The following is a 22,919-nucleotide window of genomic DNA, read 5'->3' on the forward strand; positions in this document are numbered from 1 at the left end:
AAAGAGGGTAGATTTAGATTAGATATTAGGAAGAAATTCTTCACTATGAGGGCAGTGAGGCACTGGCACAGGTTGTCCAGAGAAGCTGTGGCTGCCCCATCCCTGGCAGTGTTCAAGGCCAGGTTGGAGGGAGCTTTGAGTAACCTCGTCTAATGGAAGGTGTCCCTGCCCATGTCAGGGGTTTGGAACTCTGTGTGCTGTAAGGTCCCTTCCAACCCAAACCATTCTGTGATTCTATGAAATAAAACTGGTATGATGAGAGTCACCTGAATGTCACAGCTCCACCCTTACAGCAGAACTGTCAAGAAAGTAAAACCAGCAAAAGTAAATCACTCTCAGTCCTTGGGCCTCTCCATTCATTAACTCAAGTGTTTCTGCAGGGTAATAGGCATCACAAGTGTAGGCCAAGGCAGGGAGGCAGGGAAGAGAAAATTTACTTCCCATGGCTCTGGCAGCCTTTTAGGTCTCTAGCAATTTCTGTATTCATCAACTAAACAGTGTGCTGGTGAGCACGCTGAAACCATGGACCTTATCTCCAGGGCACCTTTTCAAAAGCTCTGTTTCACTTATGTTTGAAAAACTAAAGCACAACAGGAAAAGGTTTTCAGCTTTATTTTGTTGTGGCAGGGAAATATATGCCAGGTCTTATCAAAGCAACTGCAGCTAGTATTTCTGTTTGTGAATCATGAGCTTCAAGATGAAACATCTCAAATGCAAGTAGGGGATACTTTAAAACAGAGATGCTTTTCACAACAACAAACAGCTCCAGAAGCTGTTATCTGCAAAATGTCGAAGTGTGCATCTGTGATGGCACACAATGTGCTAAGGTTTCCAAATCTCTTTTTCAGTCAGGTGCAGCGTGGTGTGGTGTGGTTTCCGTTGTTACACAAACCTGTACAATGAAGCTTGAAGATCCAAGCTGCTGGGTGACTCTCCTGTGGCATTGTCCATGACAACATTCTCCTTTTGTTTATCTGTTTCCAAGGACAGGAGCACAGAAAGAACTTAGCTAAATAGTTTTCCACTATGTGGTTTTCTCTTATGTGAAAATAAACTGAGCATTAGCAGACAGATGTGCTGCTCTTCCATGTTTTTAAATTATGAACTGGCACCAGTTTTCAGTTTTATTATTAAAAGTATGAATGCTATTAGCAGCTGCAGCTTCTTTTTCATCAAGAAAAAAATACCCTATTGCTGCTTTATTAAATACTTTTTGTTGCTACATCTGTATTTTTTATCATGATTTATTTTGAACCTTTCATGTTAAAGTTCTTATTTTGAACCAACAAGCTGGTATCTCAAGAATCCATAAATACATTTATTGTAAAGAAAACCTTTTATTCTGCTTGTTCTTTTCACTGGAGAAGATACTGCAGTGTTTTAAAATACTGGGGAATACAACTGTAATCTACATCTTGGTTTTGGCATGGCAGAAACATGTTGGTTAGCTATGAACTTACTCCCGGCTATGAGAAATGTGTGTGTGAACTCGTGGGTGTTTACTGCCAATAAAATAGTACAATAATTCAATAGTTCAGAAAAAAGGGAGAGGTTACTTTTCAAAATGTTTCAGTCATGTGAAAGGGGAGACAAAGTTCAGCTGATGCCCACTGGAACTTGGGTTTGGTTTTTGTTTAATCTGGTTCTGCTGGTGCACAGGTGAGTGTACTCGTGAGGACAAGACCATACACATGCGGTGCACAGACTCATGGTCTGGGGTTTGGAAACAAAGTGACACATTTGCAGTTACCAGGTTTTATTCTTTGTAGAATCACAGAATGGTTTAGGTTGGAAGGGACCTTAAAGCTCATCCAGTTCCAATCTTCTGCCCTGGGCAGGGAAACCTTCCACTAGACCAGGTTGCCCAAAGCCAAGCTCCGTCCAACCTGGCCTTGAACACTGCCAGGGATGGGGCATCCACAGCATCTCTGGACAACCTGTACCAGTGCCTCAGCACCCTCACAGGGAAGAATTTCTTCCTAATATCTAATCTAAATCTACCCTCTGTCAATTTAAAGCCATTCCTGCCCTGACTCCTCTTTGCTACTGTACAATGTTATTAACCCTACTCTTAAGTACTTAGGTTCTGATCAGAAAATGGAATACAAAAGGACTACACAGACTACTCGTTGTACGTGGAAGTTAAATGCAGACATCTAAAATCCAGTTGCCAATGGAAAACAGAGAAGACGAAAAGTCAACACATGGCTTGTTTTGGTGAACAGCGTTAAAGTAGCTCCTGCTTGAGCTCCGCAGTGATTAAGAAACAGGGGAGGTGTTATTTCCTGAACAGGCTGAACAGAACTTCACGCAGGTGGCACTGAATGGGATAGTCCCACCTCCTCCTTTGTTTCTGGCACAAGTTCCTGCTACTTCCCCATCAGCACTACCACCCTTCACAGCTGGGTTTGGGTTTTTCATCCTTTTCAGGTGCTGCTGTTCGGGGGATACAAGACTGACACATCACACAGCCAGCAGGAGATACAGACCGCAGCGTACCCCTCGGCTTCCTTAAGCATTGCTGTGCAGTCCGCACGCACCCATGCGGTCACTGATACCACCCGGCGGTGTATGACTGCCCGCATCGCTGCACACACTGAACGCGGCGCCGTTCCCAAGCCCTTCGGGTCTCCTCAGCCTCTGAATCGAGGTTCGTGCTGCGGCAGCAAAGCTGCTGCGCCGTCCGCCCCTCACCTCGCCCTTTGGCGATGCCCCCACAACTTCGCCCCTCCCGGGGCCCGGCAACCACCCTGGGCAGGCGGCGCTGCTCCGAGATGAGCCTGGGGGTACCTTCCGACCAGCTCCCCGGGTTTGTTCCACGGGGAAAGGCTAAATTCGGTAAAAGCGGAGGGTAACCCACCCGGCCGGCGGGAAGACACCCACCGTCCGCCAGGGGGCGCCCCACCCACAACCCTCCGCCTCCATGGCAAGGCTTGGGGTGGGGGGGAAGACTATCCGCGCGGAAGGGCCGCCGACTCGATGGTGAAGAGAGGGAGGGAGGCGGGGCGCTCTAGGCGGCGGCGGCGCTGCACTCTATGGTGTAATGGGAGGAGCGGCGAGGCACGGCGGACGGCTCTGGCGCGGCCAGTTTGGCGCCTTCCGCGGGCACGATGTCGTCGCCGAAAGGTGAGGGCGGAGGCGCTGGTCAGTCAGGGGGAACCGTGGCTCTCGGAGGGAGGTGTGGACATAGAGGGGGGGCAATCCCGCCCCCACCCAAGATGAAGCGGGACCCGCGAGCCAGCGGCTCCCCCCGGGGCAGGGCGAGTGGAACCATCCTCCCTGCCGGAGGTTGCGGCGCCGGGCGCCACCACCGCGGGAACGGGGGGGAGAGGGGCTCTGGGGGACCTTGGCGGGGAGGGGCGCTCTCCCCCCACGCCTCCCTTCCCGCCCTCTCGCTGTCCGCCGGCTGCCGGCGGGGCTGCGTGGCGGAGCCGCCGCTTCTCCCGCTCCGGTGTGCGTGAGCCGCCGTCCGGCGGGGCAACGGGCCGCCGGGACTCGCTGGGCCGCCGATGGCGCCGCCGCCCCGGAGCCGGCAGCGGCTGAAGGTGGCCCTAAGGGCGACGGTGCCTCTGTGGGCCGGTACCTGCTCTGGGGGCGTTTGAACACGGTGAAAGCGCATCGCTTTCGGGGCTTAGCCCGGGGCGCTGGTGGTGGTGTGGAGACAGACCCCGCCGCTCCTCGGCACCCTCCCTGCAGGTCACTGAAGCCACCGCCGGCCCCTGGGGTGCGCTGGAGTGTGGGCGGCGGTGCCAGAACCCCGGCTCTCCCGCAGCCCTGGGGCAGGCAGGGTGGGCTTAAATGCTGAAGGAAGTCGTTGCCTGAGCCTCTGCTTGCCACCCTCATGCGGGGCCTTGCTCAGGGCGCGCAGATCCCAGCAGCAGACTCAAAGGAGAGGGGAACCCCAGGAGGACAGGGGCCAGGAGTAGGAGGGTTTGTTCGCAGCGTATGTAGGGCCGGGTGTGAGATGCCACCGCCCGGCCGGCCGCACGCTGTGTGTGCCCCCCGTGCCTTGGGCTTCCGTTTACAGTAGCGGTTGTGTGAGCCCTGTCGGAGGCCCACATGTGTGTCCTGAGGCTTTTGGCCTGTCTGGTCCGTTTTGCTGGAAATCGTTCCATAGAATCACAGAATCAACTCGGTTGGAAAAGACCAACCGTTACCCCAGCACTGCCACGACCACCAGTAAACCGTGTCACTAAGGGCCTCATATACACAGTTTTGAACGCTCTGAGGAATGGTGATTCCACTGCTTCCCTGGGCAGCTGGTGCCAGTGCCTGGTCACCCTCTCTGCGAAGCATTTTTCCAGTCTAAACCTCCCCTGGAGCAGTTTGAGGCTGTTAGCTGTTGTTCTGTCACTTGTTACTTTGATAAGAAATTGGCCACCTCCTCTGTCCATTTCATTTGAGTGGGATTTACTGAAGCCAGTGAAAGAAACTCTGAGAAAGAAAACAGCATCTTCTTTCAACTTTAAGCTTGTTTTAATTTCTAAGCCGGTTTAAGTTCAGACTTACCAGCAAGAAGATATGGGTACCCCAACTAAGCTTCCCTTCAGTCCCCAGCGCTGCATTGGTACTGATACAGACAAGTGAGCCAGGCTGGAGAAACCAACCACAATCAGCTTTTCACATAATGCTAGAACTCTGAAAGGGTGGTCAGGCATTGGCACAGGCTGCCTAGGGAAGTGGTGGAATCACCATTCTTCAGTGTTCAAAACCATGTAGATGAGGCCCTTAGTGACATGGTTTACTGTTTGTCATGGCAGTGCTGGGGTAGTGGTTGGACTTGATGATCTGACAGGTCTTTTCCAACCGAGCTGATTCTGTGATCATGATCATAGTTTCATTGTATCCTGCTGCATTTAGTTTACAAACTGCTGCCAAACTGGGACATTCGTTTATTTATTTATTTTCAAAGAGTAGTTAACATAGGCAGGGATTAAATTTAGTTTTAATTTGGTAAATTAAAAGTAAAAAAAAGTAAATTAAAAGTAAAAAAAAATTTGGTAAATATTTAAGCATAGGCTTAAAATCTTAACATGTAAAACCAAGTTGTTATAATTTCTGTCAGCACTAAAACATCATTAGGAAATCTGTTCTTGTAAGGTTGGGCTGGGTTAACTTTATTTCCTGGCTTTTGTGGCCTTGGGTTCCCACCACCCCTCCCCACGATCCAAATGTAATTTAAAAAAGGATTATAGCTTGTAAGTCTCTCCTAAGCATTGTTAGTCCAAAAACTAATTGGCTCTACCTTTTAAAAGTGGTTACTGACGTGGGTGAGATTTTTATCTGTAAGGAAGTAGCTAATTTAAACGATGGCAGCAGCAGGAGGTATTAACTGTACCTTGCAGAAATGTTATGCAATAGGAGACATCGTTGACTGGAAAGAAAAGTGAACCTGAACATCAGTTGCACTGGATTCAGCAATTCATTCCCATATTAAATGAACAAAGTTATTACAGATCTGCCTGGAGCTTAACTGTTAGCTCATTCCCTAATCATCACAGGAATATAAATTTATGCCAATTAGAATTATGTTTCTTTGGAATATTCAGATAATGGCCTGAAAGATGCTGCTGAGTGACCAACATCCAGCCATCAGATGCTGTATGTAATAAAGAGCAATTTACCAGGTTTTGTAGACACTACCCGTTTGCTAATGTCTCATGTCACAGAAGTCATGCCTTTGTGCAGAGCAGTCCTGTTTGGAGTTGTCTCTGTTCTCTTTTAATGGTAGGGATGCAGTCTGAGCTGTTCTCTGAACTGTTCACATTCACCCAATGGAACTCTCAAGCCACGGAGGAGGACAGCTGTGTGGAAAACTGCCTTTCACCAGCTGGCTTGAGACAGGCTGACTCCCAGATGATGCAGGATAGCAGTTGATTTGGGGCAAAACTGTTACAAAGATTGCTACTGTTGTTCCATTGTAGCAGTGGGGAAGATAGTGGGGATAACACATATGATACATACTCATTGTATGGTTTAATTTACTTCAGTAAGTAAATAACCCTTCGTGGCAGGAGGGTTGGAACTCGATCTTAAGGTCCTTTCCAACCCTAACCATTCTGTGATTCTAATATCCTCTAATGATTCTAATAGCCTCTAATGACTCTAATAACCTCAGTGTTTTCTATTGTCAGTAATTTTTCAGGAAAGCCTTTTGTGTGAAGTTCCACCACTGTCCTGAGCAGAATTCTCTTCTGTGAACTCAGGCGGAAAATAAGGCTGAAAGAAATGCTGCTTTACTTATCAAGATTTGCTAGATTGAATCCCTTCTCTGCTGATACTTTTCTTTTTGCTTTTAATAGTCTGCCAACGCTCTTTGTGTCAGACTTCAATATGCTACGTGGAGAGGGTCAGAGGAGGCTTTTACTGTCACCTAAGGAGCAGGAAAGGAAAGGAAGGGGGTTTGATTACTATTACATAAATATCAGTCTATGATTAGTTTTCTAGAATGGAGGACGATTATGAGGGCAAGAGGACATCCTATTTTCAAACAGCTGGTGTTCCTGTACAACCTGCTTTGAGAAGGGACTTTAAAAATTTGACTTAAACTGTTTATAGGAAGCATTTCACAACACTAATTATTGTATGCTGCCACAGTAGCGTTTGATACAGTGCTCCAGCTGGAGAACACCCTGTTTCAGTCCTTAAGTTAAAATGAAGGGCATGCTGAGTGGTCATCTTTGTTTTCTTTCAGAAAATGTCAGCTTACTGTTCAAGTTGTACTGCCTCACGGTGATGACCCTGGTTGCTGCAACGTACACAGTCGCGCTGCGGTACACAAGGACAGTGGGGACAGAACTGTACTTTTCAACGACGGCTGTGTGCATCACTGAAGTTATCAAGTTGTTCTTGAGTGTGGGCATCTTGGCTAAGTAAGTGTGGGAATGCCAGTCAGTATTTTGAAAACAAATCCTTGCTTCTAACCTCAGATTCTCAGATACTGAAGTACAAATATATTTGAGAATGTGGCTGGACAGTCATGCTGTGGAAGAGTCATTTTAGAGCGGGTTAGAGCTTGTGAGTTCTCCTCAACTGAAACTGCTTTGTAAACAGCACAGTATTCAGGTGTGTCCTTTCTGCATATTTTCTGTTTTTCTGTTATGCTTTGGAATAGGTTCAAAATGTCAGCATGGATTGTCTGTGATGTTTTGGGTCTTCATTGGTGTAGGTGAAAGCTGAACTGTGAGCCGTCGTCTGCTGAGTTATACAGAATTGTAATGTTCCTGCTCATAAATTTCCCAAACAGTGTTGCAGGCAGGCATTTTGCTGTCTCTCTTAAGCTGGGGAATCAATGCTGAAAAACAGTGGACAGAAAATATTTAGAGTTTCTGTAATCCCAAACTGTTGCTAAGAACTAGAACTTCAGTCCACATGTGAGCATCTAAAGTAAGGAGGCCCTCAGCTTTCATGTGCTACGTTCTTCTTGGAAGAATCTTTATATTCTCTACTTTTCCAAAGCCCGATTCTTGCTGTTGTAGGAGAATTTGTGCTGTTAGGGCCCCTGCTTATCTCTTTGTGGCTTTTGGTACATCAGAAGCCTGGTTGTTTTGTGCTAGAGAATCATGGAGTCACATGGTATACTTCAGATTTTTATCAGAACATGTCTACTTAACATCAAAACAGCATTATAGCTTGTTTTAGAAATGAGACAATATTTGGATTTGATAAGGCAGCTGTGGCAAGCTGCCTTTTGTTTAAGCTTTCATTAAATGTAATGTGTTAGAAAAAGCAAGTGTGACCGGTGGCCGATTTCTGTTTTCCTTTTTATGCACCCTGGGCTTTTCCCTCTTCCAGCACAAAATGCTGGTAAGAGGGTCTCTGCCAATGAGTGATTCCACTGTGGTTCTCAGAGTGTTGTTGCCAGCGTGGATGCTGATCCAGACCGCTTTCAGGAGATTGTAGCAACCCACGTTTCTCAATAGTGGTGGTTACTTTTAATTTGGAAGTCTGTTACATTTTTAAAACAGCCCTGCACAGCCAAAGATCCATTTTGCCCATCGTCCTCCCTTTGACAGTAACCAGCAGAGGATGCTTATAACAGAAGTATAGGCAATAGGGCAAGCACTTTCTTTAGCTGTTGGCAGAAGCTTGTGGATTTCCCAGCCTGGATGCTATGTGCACACTGTGGCTGTAGCACCTAACAATCCTGTCCTCTGTGCGATTGTCCTGTTTCTTTTTGATCTGTTAGTCCCTAATGTGTCTGTGAAATGACTTCTGCAGTGTAACTACATGGTATGTGAAAAAGTACTTATTAATGAACACTTTGTCTAGCAGTGTCACTGGATTCTGTCTTCTTGGGTTGACAGATATCAAGTATAATTCTTCTCCTTTAATTTTTATTTTCTGATCTCTACAGGTACATTGTGTTTTCAGAACTCATTCATTTTCTAAGCTGAGAGTTCTACTCTAACTTTTCCCTGATCATCCTAGTACCCATCTCCACAGCATTTCCAGTATTGTTACATCCTTTTCGTAACAGGATCCAGAGCTTCATGAAACATTCAGGATGTGAACATGCCATGGCATTAGGCAGAGAGGTGCTTTCTCTGTTGGTCTCAGTCCCTTTCCTAAGGATTCATAGCGTTCTGCTCATTTCTGTGAACACAGCTGAGCCTTGATCTGGTGCTCTCGTAAGGCTACTCACATCTTTTTTCCAAATGCCTGTAACTGCTTTAGAGATGGTTGCTGTAGTATGGAGTTGTTATTTCCTATGATTCTTTCTCATTTATTGACAACTGAGCTTTATTTGCCAATTAAAATGGGGTGGGTCTGAGTCACTGAGTTGTTTGAAGGTTATAATAAAGGTTATAATATCTATTCTGATTTAGTCAGCCAGTGGTGTGTTTTTGTTCATAGTGGGGAGAGAGGTGGGCACCAGCAGACACTATTCGTCAGGCCATGTTCATCTCTTAATGGCAGGATGTCTCGGTTGCTGGTGGGTCCGGGTGCCTTCCTTTGCCGCCCAGGTAACTGAGCTGTTTCTCAGATGGCCAAAGATCTAGTGAATTCTGCTCAGTGTAGTGAAAGAACTATTGAAAGTTTCTTTTTGCGTATCATTTATAATTGAGTATAATCAGTAAAATTTGCCAATTTCCTAGTAATCTCCCATTTTAGTTCACTTACAAATATGCTCAACAGCATAAATTCCAGCATAGTTTCTTTCAGTGACTTCTTTACAGCTTCCTCCAGTTTCAAAGTCCTAACCGATTTTTCTCACTCCAAACAAGGTGCCTTTGTAGTTTAATAACCAGTTAGGAGATAGCATATTGTCCTGGGTTCAGCAGTAGCAGTCATGTTTCTCCTTCTTGGTAGCTGGTGCAGTGCTGTATTTTGACTTTCGGCTCGGGAACAGAGCTCATAACAAGGATGTTTTGGTTTGGCCAAGGACTTTGTGAGCCTCATGCTCTGCCAGGGAGGAGGGGAAGCCAGGAGGAAGCAGAGACAGGACACCTGACCCAAACTGACCAAAGAGGTATTCCATACCACAGCACGTCATGCCCAGGATGTAACTGGGAGTTAGCCGGAAGGGCTGGGACTGCAGGGTTGGAGGAGGTATCGGTTGGTGCTTGGTCAGGCTGGGGGGGGGGGGGGCGAGTTATCGGTTGGCTGGTGGTGAGATAATGTATTCTCTTCCCTTGTTATTTCCTTTATCGTTGTTATTGGTGGTAGCAGTAGTGATTTGTGTTATACCTTAGTTACTAAACTGTTCTTATCTCAACCTGTGGGAGTTGCATTCTTTTCGATTCTCCTCTCTGTCCCCCCAGGAGTAGGGGGAGGGAAAGAAGGGGGGTGTGAGTGAACGAGTTACCTGACTGGGTTTAAACCATGACATATATGATCCATTTTTTCTGTACAGAGGGATACATTTGGGTGGGTACCTTTTCCTTTTTGAACCAGCCAGCACTGATAATGCTACATACAGGATACTGGGGTATGACTCTTATCTTGTTCTGCCTGCAGAATTTGTTTTCTTACATTCTTACTCCACTGTGTTTACTTTTAAGGTTTCTCCTGGAAGGCACATTGAATGGATGAATGCCAAAAGATTGTCGTTTAAAAGAGGTGTTTATGATAGTTTAAACTGTGTTAATTGTTTACTCAACTGTACTCTCAACTTCTCATATTTATTTGAAGTCCAATTCACCATCTGGTAATTACATTGTCTACATTCTTAGATGGTACATAATTAGCAATGGGTGAAGAAAAGTAAAGGAGATTTGCAAACTCTAGTTTTAACTTCAGCTTTTCTAATGAATGAATGTTTCTGTTGCAGAACTGATTGTTATTAGTATCTCTCACTCATTCAGACCTATGAAGAAAATAGAGTATGTTTTTTAAGTTGAATCTAGATCACCATCAGAAACACTCAATTCAAGCTAGATTTTTTATTTTCTTATTTGATTTTGCAATGTAATCTTTGGACACCTTATTTTAATTTTCATTTGTTCACAGAGGCTTGTTTTAAATTCTTTTTTTTGTGTAGATTTATATCTGGCTCCACATGATCTTTATACTTAAGATATACTTATATCAAGAGACTCTTGGTAAGTGCATGCTTCAGAAAGCACACCCACTGCAAAGATGAACTAGTTAATCTTCTTGCTCTCGAAACCTTAAGTGAAAATGGTGCTTACTGGACACCTGTTATTCTTCATTGATGAAATTCCTTGCTGGAAGTCAAAGTAGACAGACACTACTGTTTCTGCTGTGACTTTGACTTTAAATCAGCTAATTCACTGAGCATGGTCTGAACAGAAACAGGTATAGTTTAAATATTATTTTCTTGTTTAACAGTCTCCCTTAGTATCAGCAAATAGAAGAAGCCATTACTGTGTGGTATTTTTTAACTTCTTAGTCTCACAGAGTTGACCTATATCTCTGATAATTACATGTTATTTGCAGTTATATATTTCAGATAGAAGCACTTCAGTCCAGCTGCACTTTGGTATCACCAGGAACTCTTGCTTTTCTTGTACATCTCTAGGAGAGAAACTTGGATGAAAGGGTCATGAGAGGGTAGAGTACCTAAATCTTTGTAGAGAAAAAGTTTTAAGAACCTGGAGCACAGAGTTACAGGAACAGAAAATATGCAGGAGCAAGGTGGTTAGTGAAGGAGCCTGGGGCATAGAGAGATGGCTAATTTTGGTAATTATTTAGAAGAGTTTGGGGCAGGTAGATGACACACATTTGTGAAAAAGAAAGAAGCTGAGTTATGGTTGAAATGTGGGGAACTGGGCTTCTGGAATGCAGAAGAGGATGAGCCATTTGTTCATATGCATGTGTAATGGAAGCAACAGGAGCGTTGAATTCAAAGACAATACAGATTGCACGTTGAGAGGCCTGTGGGAGGGGACAGGATGTTGGTATTAGTCAGTGACCAAGCAAGAGAGCAATGCAAAGGGGGAACATGGAACTTGGGGAGAGCTGGGAAGGGAACTGGAGGTCTTTAGTGGCAGTGACAAGTAAGCAAGAATGTCAGATTGATGTGCCAGTGACAAGGGTGAACAGTGCAAAGGTCAGCTTTAATAAGCTGAGGAGCAAGCTGCAAAAAGGGACAGAAGCAAATAGCAGCATGTTCTTCCCCACTGCCTGCTGTTTCACATGCTGTAATTGCATGTGGGAGATGTGTGAAGGTGCAAGGTGACAGGGAGCTGCCGCACACTCTGCCAGACCTCTTCAGATGTGGGCTGGTGCTGGCCCAGCATCTCCTGCAGCACAAGAGAGAAGAGGAAAACAGGGCTGGCTGAGGAATGAAAGGTGTTTCCAGCTCAGTAGTGTGCAAGGGTACAATCTTTTTTGTCTGTGCTGTGAAGCCCAGTTTAAAGGGGAACTGGAAAAGCACAGGCATTTGACATCACACACAAATATTAATATCCCCACAAAAAAGGGTGGAGGGAAAACAACAGCCTTCTGTCCCACTGCCTGTATGCTTAGTGACTTATTCCACTGTTTACAGTGTTCATGGTTGTTGTTTACTTTATTACACATTAATGCATCTAACCTCCTCATTCCAGAATGCCTTCCTCACCTTCAGGGGTTTCTACTTGTTGATAACCTCACTGTTTTTCTCTTAATATATCTTTAATAAGCAGAGGGTACAACTGATTGTTGAGAACAAACTTTCAGCCTTCCCATAGGACTCATTGATTTGATTTCTGTTAACAAATATCAGTTTAAGAGAACTGTTATACTTTCTTTTGCAGAGAAACTGGAAGTCTGGCAAGGTTAATAACATCTTTAAAAGAAAATGTATTTGGAAGTCCTACAGAACTGCTAAAATTAAGTGTTCCATCTTTGGTATATGGTCTCCAAAACAATATGGCGTTTGTGGCTCTTAGCAACTTGGATGCAGCAGTCTACCAGGTAATACATGTTTTTGTCAGTAACTGGTCTGTAAATATGTTTCCTGTTTCATGAGGCATGTGGGCTAGGTATTTGTCTGCCTACCATGTGGTACTCTCTTTAGCCTCAGTGTTAAAAGCCAGATGATGCTTTGTTATATTCGGAGCATACACTCTGTTTTAGAGCTGTCTGTTTTAGAGCTCTGCTCAGCTAACCCGCTCACTGCTGGAGTCGCTTCAAATTCACTTTATTGTAATCGGCAATGATACCAAACCCAAGGGATCAGTAGGAAGTCAGTATGAAATTGTATTTGTCATTCTGTAGTTGAATTCTCTATTTTGTTTTCTTGGTTTGGAGGAGTTTATAAAACCACATCCTCTAAACTATATTCCCACCTTAGGTGACGTACCAGTTGAAGATCCCTTGTACAGCTTTATGTACAGTCCTAATGCTAAACCGTACCCTTAGTAAGCTGCAGTGGTTCTCTGTCTTCATGCTGTGCGGTGGTGTTACTCTTGTTCAGTGGAAGCCTGCTCAGGCTACGAAAGTACAGGTAAGAGTTTACATTTTGCCACTTCACAATGAAGAATATACTGCATTATACTTTGTATTTCACTTCACAGCAGCTGGGATTACAGTGAAGTTTATTATATCCCACAGAGCAGTGTCTGTTTCTTATTTCCAGCCACTTCATCTACAACATAACCACCAGTCTGCTCATTCTTTTTCACATTTATTGCATACCAGTTGAGGCAGGCTTGTGGTATTGCTCCAGTCTTGCTGGTTGGAAAGGCAACTGATTGCTACAATTAGTATAAATTACTACAGTCATCATAAGCAGCCTAATGCACCATCATAGGGGTATCTGAGTAGTGTTTCCAGCAGTTGGCCCTGGTATCAATTGCAGCTGTTGGAGCAGAGAACTTGAATCAAAGCACTCCTTCTTTGTCTCTGTCTACTCTGCTGCAGGCAGTCCTGAAGAGCCCTGTACCACTGAGACCTTAGATGAAGTCAGGTCAACGGAGCGGTTTGCCTTAGTCGATGAGGAATGGGTTAGAGATCAGTTGAGCAATCTGGACATCCATAAATCCATGGGTCCAGATGGGATGCACCCGTGGGTGCTGAGGGAACTGGCGGAAGTCATTGCTAGACCACTCGCCATCATCTTTACCAAGTCTTGGGAAACGGGAGAGGTGCCTGAGGACTGGAGGAAGGCAAATGTCACTCCAGTCTTCAAAAAGGGCAAGAAGGAGGACCCGGGTAACTATAGACCGGTCAGCCTCACCTCCATCCCTGGGAAAGTGATGGAACACCTTATCCTTGGTGCCATCTTAAGGCATATCAAGGATAAGAGGGTATGAGGGGCAGTCAACATGGCTTCACCAAGGGGAAATCATGTTTGACAAATCTCTTAGCCTTTTATGAGGAAATAACACGGTGGATGGATGATGGCAGAGCGGTGGATGTGGTCTACCTTGACTTCAGCAAAGCATTTGACACAGTCTCCCACAGCATCCTCACGGCTAAATTGAGGAAGTGTGGTCTGGATGATCAGGTAGTGAGGTGGACTGCGAACTGGCTGAAGGAGAGAAGCCAGAGAGTTGTGGTCTATGGGGCTGAGTCTAGTTGGAGGCCTGTAACTAATGGAGTGCCTCAAGGGTCAGTACTGGGACCAGTATTATTTAATATATTCATCAACGATTTAGATGAGGGAATCGAGTGTACTATCAGCAAGTTTGCTGATGACACTAAGCTGGGAGGAGTGGCTGACACACCAGAAGGCTGTGCTGCCACCCAGCGAGACCTGGACAGGCTGGAGAGTTGGGCAGGGAATAACTGGATGAAATATAACAAGGGAAAGTGTAGAGTCCTGCATCTGGGCAGGAACAACCCCAGGTTCCAGTATAGGTTGGGGAACGACCTGTTAGAGAGCAGTGTAGGGGAGAGGGACCTGGGGGTCCTAGTGGACGACAGGATGACCATGAGCCAACACTGTGCCCTTGTGGCTAAGAAGGCCAATGGCATCCTGGGGTGTATTAGAAGGGGGGTGGTTAGTAGGTCGAGAGAGGTCCTCCTTCCCCTCTACTCTGCCCTGGTGAGACCCCATCTGGAATATTGTGTCCAGTTCTGGGCCCCTCAGTTCAAGAAGGACAGGGAGCTGCCGGAGAGAGTCCAGCGAAGGGCAACAAAAATGATTAGGGGAGTGGAGCATCTCCCTTATGAGGAAAGACTGAGGGAGCTGGGTCTCTATAGTTTGGAGAAGAGGAGACTGAGGGGTGACCTTATAAGTGTCTATAAATATATAAAGGGGGAGTGTCATGAGGATGGAGCCAGGCTCTACTCAGTGGCAAACAATGATAGGACAAGGGGTAATGGGTGCAAACTGGAACACAAGAGGTTCCACTTAAACTTGAGAAGAAACTTCTTCTCAGTGAGGGTGACGGAACACTGGAACAGGCTGCCCAGGGAGGTTGTGGAGTCTCCTTCCCTGGAGACATTCAAAACCCGCCTGGACACATTCCTGTGTAACCTTATCTAGGTGTTCCTGCTCCGGCAGGGGGATTGGACTAGATGATCTTTCGAGGTCCCTTCCAATCTCTAGCATACTGTGATACTTGGCAAAATCAGGAGGGAAACTCCAGTGCCTGGTGGGTGTGGGTATGTCATTTAAACACACCCTTCAGAGGCACTGACCTAATCCTGTTCGAGGAAGAAACAAGTGTCTTCAGCAGCTGAGACGTAAGCAACAGGTCAGTGGCATTAGTGGGAAGGGCAGGTCCAGCAGCTGGGAGGAACACCCACCTCCAAGGAGACAGTGCTCTGTGCATGGCAGGGGTTGCTAAGGGTACACATGGGCAATGAAACCTCACACAGCTATCCCAGGCTAATCCAAAGGACAGCTCTAGCTAAGCAAGTACATTTTACATTGTAATGAAATGCTAATCATTTTGTTGTACTTAACAAAGGAGCTCTGGAATTAATTACTGTAAATTACTGAAATGTTGTGTCCTTTTTAAAATAACGGTTGATGTTGCATGCAGGTGGAGCAGAATCCATGGCTAGGGTTTGGAGCCATTGCTGTTGCTGTATTGTGTTCAGGATTTGCAGGTATAGTATTATTTCTGTATGCAGGGCACATTCAAAGGACTGCACTCATGATGTTTAAACCAGAACTTTCTACATTAGTTAGCTGCCTTTGTTGATTAAAAGATAAAAAATTACTTTACACCATCTACTCATAACTACCTTCTACTTGCAGTAATTACGGCAGATTCATGACATGATCACTCATGTCAAGCAAATGACTAGGAGCATGTACTATTGGTTTTATGTGATGCAGCTTAGAAGGCTGGTTTGCATGTGGAAGCATCTTTCAAATGGTTAGAATAATACTGTAGGGAACATCTGTAATGACTTGGTACAATTAATTAATGTACATCAGTTTTATAAATTGGGCTTTACAGTGAATAGCTGCCTTATGGGGATCACACAAAATAGCTGCATTCTTTTATACAGCAATAGTGGGGCTTCTTGCTCTGTTCTTGCACTTAGCTCAGCCCCGGAATACATTTTGCCATGGTCCTGTAGGTAGTAAATCTAACTGAGATGCAGAGGCAGCATGAGAAGGGCAGAGAGGAAGATGAGTAGCAAGAAGCCTAGATAGACCACATGAAGGAGGTCTGGTTTGGTTTTGTTCTACAGCCAGCATTTCCCCTCAGGGTAGTTCTCTGGCTCCTGCAGAAGGAGACAAGAACTTCAGGACAAGTGAGCTGGTGCTGAGAAATAGGGAAATGCAAATTACTTCTTATTTGAAAACTGGCTCATAGGGGCATATTTATCTGTCTGTGAACTGGATTCTTTCCCCTCCTTCTGTAAGAAAACAAGGTACTGTCACTCACCTCTAGTACTGTACAATCATGCAAAACCAATCTTGTGCTGTGCATACACGGTCATTACTTGTGGAAAACATTCTGGTTGACAGGGGAGGAAAGGAGGAGTGTGTCGCTTTTCTTCGGCGTCTTCCCAGTGAAATGGCAGACAGCTTTTCTTCTAAAGGTCTGCAAATTCAGACCATCAAAAGAGCTGATGCAGGCAGCTTTAGAGGATTTAGACACATACAGCATTCTTCTCCCACAGGATTGCAGCTTGGGTGTTTCCTCACCAACAGCTGTAGCTTTGAGGCAGCTGGGAGGACAGAGCATTTCTTCTATGGAGCTCCTTGTGCCCTTGGGGCTTTACATGTTGAAAACATAAATACTGTTCAAACTCCTTTCCTCTACTTCCTTCCCACACAGACATGAAGAAGCCATTTTGGCACTGAACCTTCAGTTTCTGGACTGACCATGCTAAGTGGTTTATATTATTCCAGCAAAGTCAACAAAGTTATGTGGTTTTTGTCCCTCAGAGACAGAAAATAAGTTTTTTCTTCAAACCACCTATCCTGTGATAATTTCCAAGCATCCGGCAGACCAACAATGCTTATAAAAGCATTCGACAAATATATAATGGCAGATCCCTTGTAACTTGAAACAGTACTGAAGAGTAATTTCTCCTAAACAGCACCCGCTCCTTCCTTCATCTTGCCTAGTGGTGATTTTCATGCATTTTCAGACATCTGAAAGCATAGTTCCATTGCTTTGCTTACCCTTGCCTTAGTTTATAAAATTTACAAGTATGGTTGATACTCAGGCCAAATCTCTGGTACCTGATTATGTCTGTGTGTGCTTTGTGGGCCTTCTCAGCTGGCAGAAATCTCAAGGTAGATTCTTCTGGGTTCTTTTAAGCACTGCAGTTGTTAAGGATGCTGGGGTTTTGTTGATGTTAGACTTAGAATCATAGAATCGTTAGGGTTGGGAAGGACCTTAAGATCATCTAGTTCCAACCCCCCTGCTGTGGGCAGGGACACCTAACGCTAAATCGTATCACCCAAGGCCTCCAGAAATCTGTATTCATATGAGATAATATCATGTTTCCTTGGTGTTTTTTTTTTATTATTTGTACCCCTGAAATATAAATCTGTTCTCTGATTTATTCCCCATACTGTATTAAATTATAAATTGCATTTTTCATGAATAAAAATATAGCAAGACCTTCCTTGAAGCTACCTCGGGGATTTTGGGATGTGTGCTTAGGGCTTCTGACTCACAGATCTTTTCTCTCTGCCATCTTTGTCAGTTCTATATACTGTTCTGATATGATTATGAAGGCTCTTGGGCGACATTAATCAGCAGTAATTATTCAGGAGGGCTCACACCAGAAAGTTGTGGAAGTGGCTGAGACGGTCTAAGTCCAGCAAACTGCTGTCTGTGTTTTGAAATCCTGAGGAAATTCCAGAGATAAGCAGAATCCTGGTGTGGGAGCAGTGGTTAAAAAGGCAGGTAGTGATGGCCTTGTCAAATGTCAGCCTTTTAGCCTGACATACACCTCCCAAGTAGAGTAATGAAAAGGTATTTGGGGAATTTCATTGAGGCAGAGCATAAAAGTAATGCTGAGCAGTGTGGCACTGTGAACAAGGGCTTTAGATTAAAATGAATTCCATTTCCTCAAAACCAATCTGTAGTTTCAGTTATCAGGAAGTGTCAGTTTTGATTTGCTCTTGTAATCCCCTGAAGCTGTGGTTTCAGAATGTGGCTGCTCTGCCAAGCACTTTGCAAGCTCAAGGCTTCTGAGGAATTCTCAGTCTCAGTACTGAGCTAATACAGTCCCACCCCTGTTTTCAGTTTTTTACTGCTAAGAATCCCAATGGAGGGGAAAAAAGTTGTTCTCCATCATACTGAAATATGTAAATACTGCCCGGGCAATAAAATACCAGGTGCCAGGGTGAAAGGTTTGGTTTTTTTTCTTGGTGTAGAACTGTACAGAAGAAACTGCTGGACAGAAACCTGGCAAATCAAACAGAAATGAGGAGTAGTTTCAATTGTCAATGATTTGTTACAACAACTGTAAAGAGAAATAGAATCTATTTTTGACATTCCATACCCATTAAAATCCTGTTGTGGAAGACATACGTTGGCAGGATGTGGTGTTGAGTCCTTGGCATTTTGAACAGTGTGTAGGACAAGATGATTGCAGTGGAACCAATGGTTCATGGTTCATAGTGTTCGAAGAACGACACTTCATCTCACTGAAACCCTTTTTTTTTTCTTTTCTTTTTAGGAGTCTATTTTGAGAAGGTCTTGAAGAGTTCAGATACTTCCTTGTGGGTGAGGAATATTCAGATGTACTTATCCGGGATTGTGGTGACTTTATTTGGTGTGTACATGTCAGATGGAGCCCAAGTCCTTGAGAAAGGGTTCTTTTATGGCTACACATGCTACGTCTGGTTTGTCATCTGTAAGTATCTTGTGGTTTTAGGATCTTGTTACATTGTTTTGCTTTTTTTAACTATGATATAACTGATTGCACAAAGCTACAAATCCAGTCTGATGCACTTTTTTGTAATGTGCTTTGAAGGATTTTATTTAAAAGTATCATTTTCTTGGAAATTATTCACTTGTCCAATTTAAAATTGTGCTGAAGCAGCAGTCTAAGTAACAGTAGTGGGTTGATCATCTTTAAATTAGTTGTATCTGAGCTACTAGATGCCATGCAGACATCCCATTTTGCTGAATGTTGCATTAAATCATCAATTAGGTCGACATAGCCTAAACAAGGAGTACACCACTGGAGTAAAATGCAGCATTTGAAGAGTAACCTACTGCACCTTTACTAACAGAAACCTGTTTATCTGCTTTCCAGTTCTCGCCAGTGTAGGTGGCCTCTACACCTCGGTGGTTGTTAAGTACACAGATAACATTATGAAAGGCTTTTCTGCTGCAGCAGCCATTGTTCTTTCAACTGTGGCATCAGTCGCTCTCTTTGGCCTCCAGATAAGTAAGTGCCTTTTTGCCTTTGATTTGACTAGGTGCGTGTTTCCTTCCTGACCAGCAGGCTGCTTGTTAGCGGGCTGTATGCCATTCATACCAAAGCAGTCTTTTGCATCTCCTTTGTATTTTTCTGGTTTTAACTTTGTCTTCTCCAGGACTTCTGTGCACTAATATATTGCATAAGGTGCCTGATGATACTGTGCTTTCAGAGGCATTTATGGTTTGCTCTTCTAGAGGCATCCTACAACCTCAAAAGGAAAGGTTCTTTGTGTTTTAAACAGCTTATGAGTTCATACAGCTTTATCGTAGAATGGTTTGGGTTGGAATGGAATGGACCTTAAAGATCGTCCAGTTCCAACCTCCCTGCCATGGGCAGGGACACCTTCCACTAGACCAGGTTGCCCAAAGCCCCATCCAACTTGGCCTTGAACACTTCCAGGGATGGGGCAGCCACAGCTTCGCTGGGCAACCTGTGCCTGTACCTCACCACCCTCATAGTGAAGACTTTATTCCTTGTATCTAATCTGTATCTACCCTTTTTCAGTTTAAAGCCATTACCCTTTGTCCTGTCACTACATGTCCCTGTAAAAAGGCCCTCTCCAGCTTTCCTGTAGGCCCCTTTAAGCACTGGAAGCTGCTATAAGTTCTCCCTGGAGCGTTACCTTCTCCAGGCTGAACAAGCCGAAATCTCTCAGCCTGTCTCTATAGGAGAGGTGCTTCAGCCCCCTGATCATCTTCGTGGTCCTTCTCTGCATTCACACCAACAGGTCCACATCCTTCTTATGATGTACATTGAGCCACTGACCACAGCATTTTGAGTGTGACCATCCAGCCAATTCCTTACCCACGGAGTGGTCCACCCATCAAATCTATGCTAGAGACAAGGGTGTCATGCACGGCAGTGTCAAATGCTTTTCACAAATCCAGGTAGATGATGTCAGCTGCTTTTCCCTTATCCACCAAGGCCTAGCCCCACTGCAGAAGGCCACCAGATTTGTCAGGCAGGATTTGCCCTTAGCAAAGCCATGTTGGCTTTACTCATGAATCACTTTCTGATGCAGTTTAGTGTGTGATACAGCTGCTTATCCAAGACTGCTGTTGATAAGGTATCATTTCTTGTTGGTTTTAATACAGCCAGTGCCAATTTAGTTCCTTGGCTTGCAAGGGCTTTACACATCACTGTTAAGTTATACCTGCTACTGCATTAACTTCTGCCTTCCCCATTTGCTGTGGACACCACCACATGAGAGCAAGTCAAACAGGAGCTGGGGGCGTGACTGATATGTGGTGAATATTTCTGAGAGTAAAGAGCAAATTGCTCTTGGCTGCTCTGCAACCACAAATAATTTTCTCTCTGATCAAATCTGCGTCTGATACTATACCTAGTAGCTCCTGCTCAGGCCTTTGCTCTTTAGGTTTGGGTGTGTTCTGCTTTCCTGCGATAATCCAAAGATGGGACTGGTGATCTTTCTAAGAAAGTGTCATTAATAGTGTTTCTTAATCCTGTCTAGATGTGGAAAGACAAACGGTGTGTTATCGCACGCTTTATCACACCCACTGTGTCTCTATGATTAAGTTTATTGAAATGTAAGCCTTCTGGATGGCATCTGGAAGTGCAGGAAATGTTTCACACTTGCTTTTTTGACGACCACCATGTTCTTGCTGATACAAGACTAACTGAAAGTGTGGGGACTGAGCAAATGCTAGAGTCCTCAGTGACAGAGGATGATCTAGGTTCTGTGAATTATTAACAACTCATTGTCCTGTTTATATAGCTTAATCTTCTGAAGGTTTCTTCTTATACAGAGGTGTTTATTTAAACTGTTTTGTCTCCTTCCAGCTGTTACCTTCTTCCTGGGTGCTCTCCTGGTGTGTGTTTCTATATACCTCTATGGATTACCTCGACAAGACACCACAAAAATCCAGCCATCAGAGACAAAGAATTCAAAAGAGAGGCTTGCTACTGTGTGACGTTGTCCATAGAAATGGACATGCAGGCAGGAGGGAAAAATTGGACTTAAAAACCTGCATTTTTTTAAAATTAGCCTTAAGCTAGTCATGGAATGGTTGAAGTGGGATAGACTGAAAGCAGAAGTTAATTTTGTTTTACATGGGGAATTTCCAGTGGCTGACACTAAGGCTACATCACAGCCGAGGAGCTGGATGGGTGTTTTACTGAAGACATTCTTCACTCACAGCGAACTGGAAAGCCCGTTTACAAGGAAAGCAGAATGAAGGAACTGAATACGCAATTGTATATAATGTATATAATAGAAGGAAATTGGTTCTTTGTGTATTTGATAAACTTCCTTGCCCTTTGAGGGCAGAAATGCCCAAAAGCTTCATAAAAATCTATTAAAAAGAGCAATCACTGCCAGCATTTTCTCTTAAACTAGTTGGCAGTTGCAGTTTGATTAACAACAGGAGAAGTGTCTCTTCTGGGTGATACATACAAGATGACCCAACTACACCAGGAATAACCATGCTTCCTTCAGGCATCACTTACTTATCTTGAAGTGATTAGAAGCAGCGCTTGCTGTTTGGTTTAAAAAGCCAGAATGAAAGACTGGTGCTTTTCTTAAGTTCTAGATTTTCTTAGACTTTTCAAATGTTTTTTATACCTGCTGTAGCTGGCAGAGGGATTTTCTCTTCTGTGCGTTTTGTCAGGCCCCAGTTGTACAGGGGAAGGTTCATGTGTGTTCTTGTATCTCTGGCTTAAGTACAAATGAGTCTACTCATTGTCAGATGAGATTTTTATCTATACACTTTCTCACCTAAACCTCTTTGTGCATAGCAAGTGATGCTTGAAAGGACTTCCTGTAATGAATGTTAGGCTTTGATTTAATGTAGGAGTGCCAACTGTGTAATTTCAACCTCCTCCCTCATTTTCTGAGGCCTCATTTAGTTCAGCCCTTACAGAAACTGCAACTCTGCACTGAGGGAAAAATTAACTGGTGTAATTTAGGCAACTTATCCACCTTCAAAGTGGAATCAGAAACATGACCTAGTTCGTATCCTGGTTAGATTCTTTCAGAATTAACCATCTGGATTTTACTTGAAAGTAGGGTACGTTAAGCACAGCAAAACCAAATGCTGTTGCAGTGGGAGAGGACACTCCTCTCCGCCTTTTGCCAACTGTGCAGCTAGAACAGTGTGCCACCCTCATGCTGCTGTGATGAGTGAAGGCTGTGGTGGTGGAGATATTGTCACTCACTTGCACTACCTCACATGTAATTTCCCACCTTTATTCAGTGATGCGATGGCTCTGTGTGCCACGTCTGACTGCTTGTACAGAGCTGAGGGAACATGGCAGGTCCTGTTCCACCAGTTGGGCAGCAAATCCTCTTCTTCCCTGTTGTCAGGTCAGTGACACAGGGAGAGGTGAGGAACAGGAGGTGACAGCTGGCAGTTGGGCTTGGCTAAAGTTACAGAATGGAGAGTGCAGTACAACACGCACAGAATAAGTCTCTGGCCTGATCTGACTCAGTTTGTTCCAATATACAGAGCACCTGCAGCTGATGTACTACTAGGCCTAAGTACACAATGGCAACTGCAAAAGGGGAGAACTTTGATCACTCAGGGCAGCACACGTAACACCACTTCCTCCACCAAAAGGCTGTTATATTTGCATGGCAAATAGAGAGCAGTTCTCTTTTATGGGAAAGATCACATAGACGAATGTCTTAAGTACACTACACCTACCAAGTGCCT

The 22,919-nt window shown here is 44.5% G+C and overlaps 1 protein-coding gene across 1 annotated transcript; it reads left to right on the forward strand.

The window, feature by feature from the left end:
* The first annotated feature begins 2,971 nt into the window (after positions 1–2,971).
* SLC35A1 (solute carrier family 35 member A1) lies at positions 2,972–21,631 on the forward strand. The gene is made up of 8 exons (XM_062608359.1): positions 2,972–3,126; positions 6,695–6,872; positions 12,204–12,363; positions 12,743–12,895; positions 15,384–15,450; positions 18,499–18,675; positions 19,081–19,215; positions 21,049–21,631. The coding sequence occupies exons 1-8, from the start codon at positions 3,111–3,113 to the stop codon at positions 21,177–21,179; spliced, it is 1,017 nt and encodes a 338-aa protein (XP_062464343.1). The 5' UTR covers positions 2,972–3,110; the 3' UTR covers positions 21,180–21,631.
* The last annotated feature ends 1,288 nt before the right edge of the window (positions 21,632–22,919 follow it).

The sequence above is a fragment of the Pezoporus occidentalis genome, unplaced genomic scaffold (assembly GCF_034315485.1).
Source record: "Pezoporus occidentalis ecotype Australia unplaced genomic scaffold, CSIRO_AGI_Poc_V1 ctg13, whole genome shotgun sequence".
Taxonomy (NCBI): Eukaryota; Metazoa; Chordata; class Aves; order Psittaciformes; family Psittacidae; genus Pezoporus; species Pezoporus occidentalis.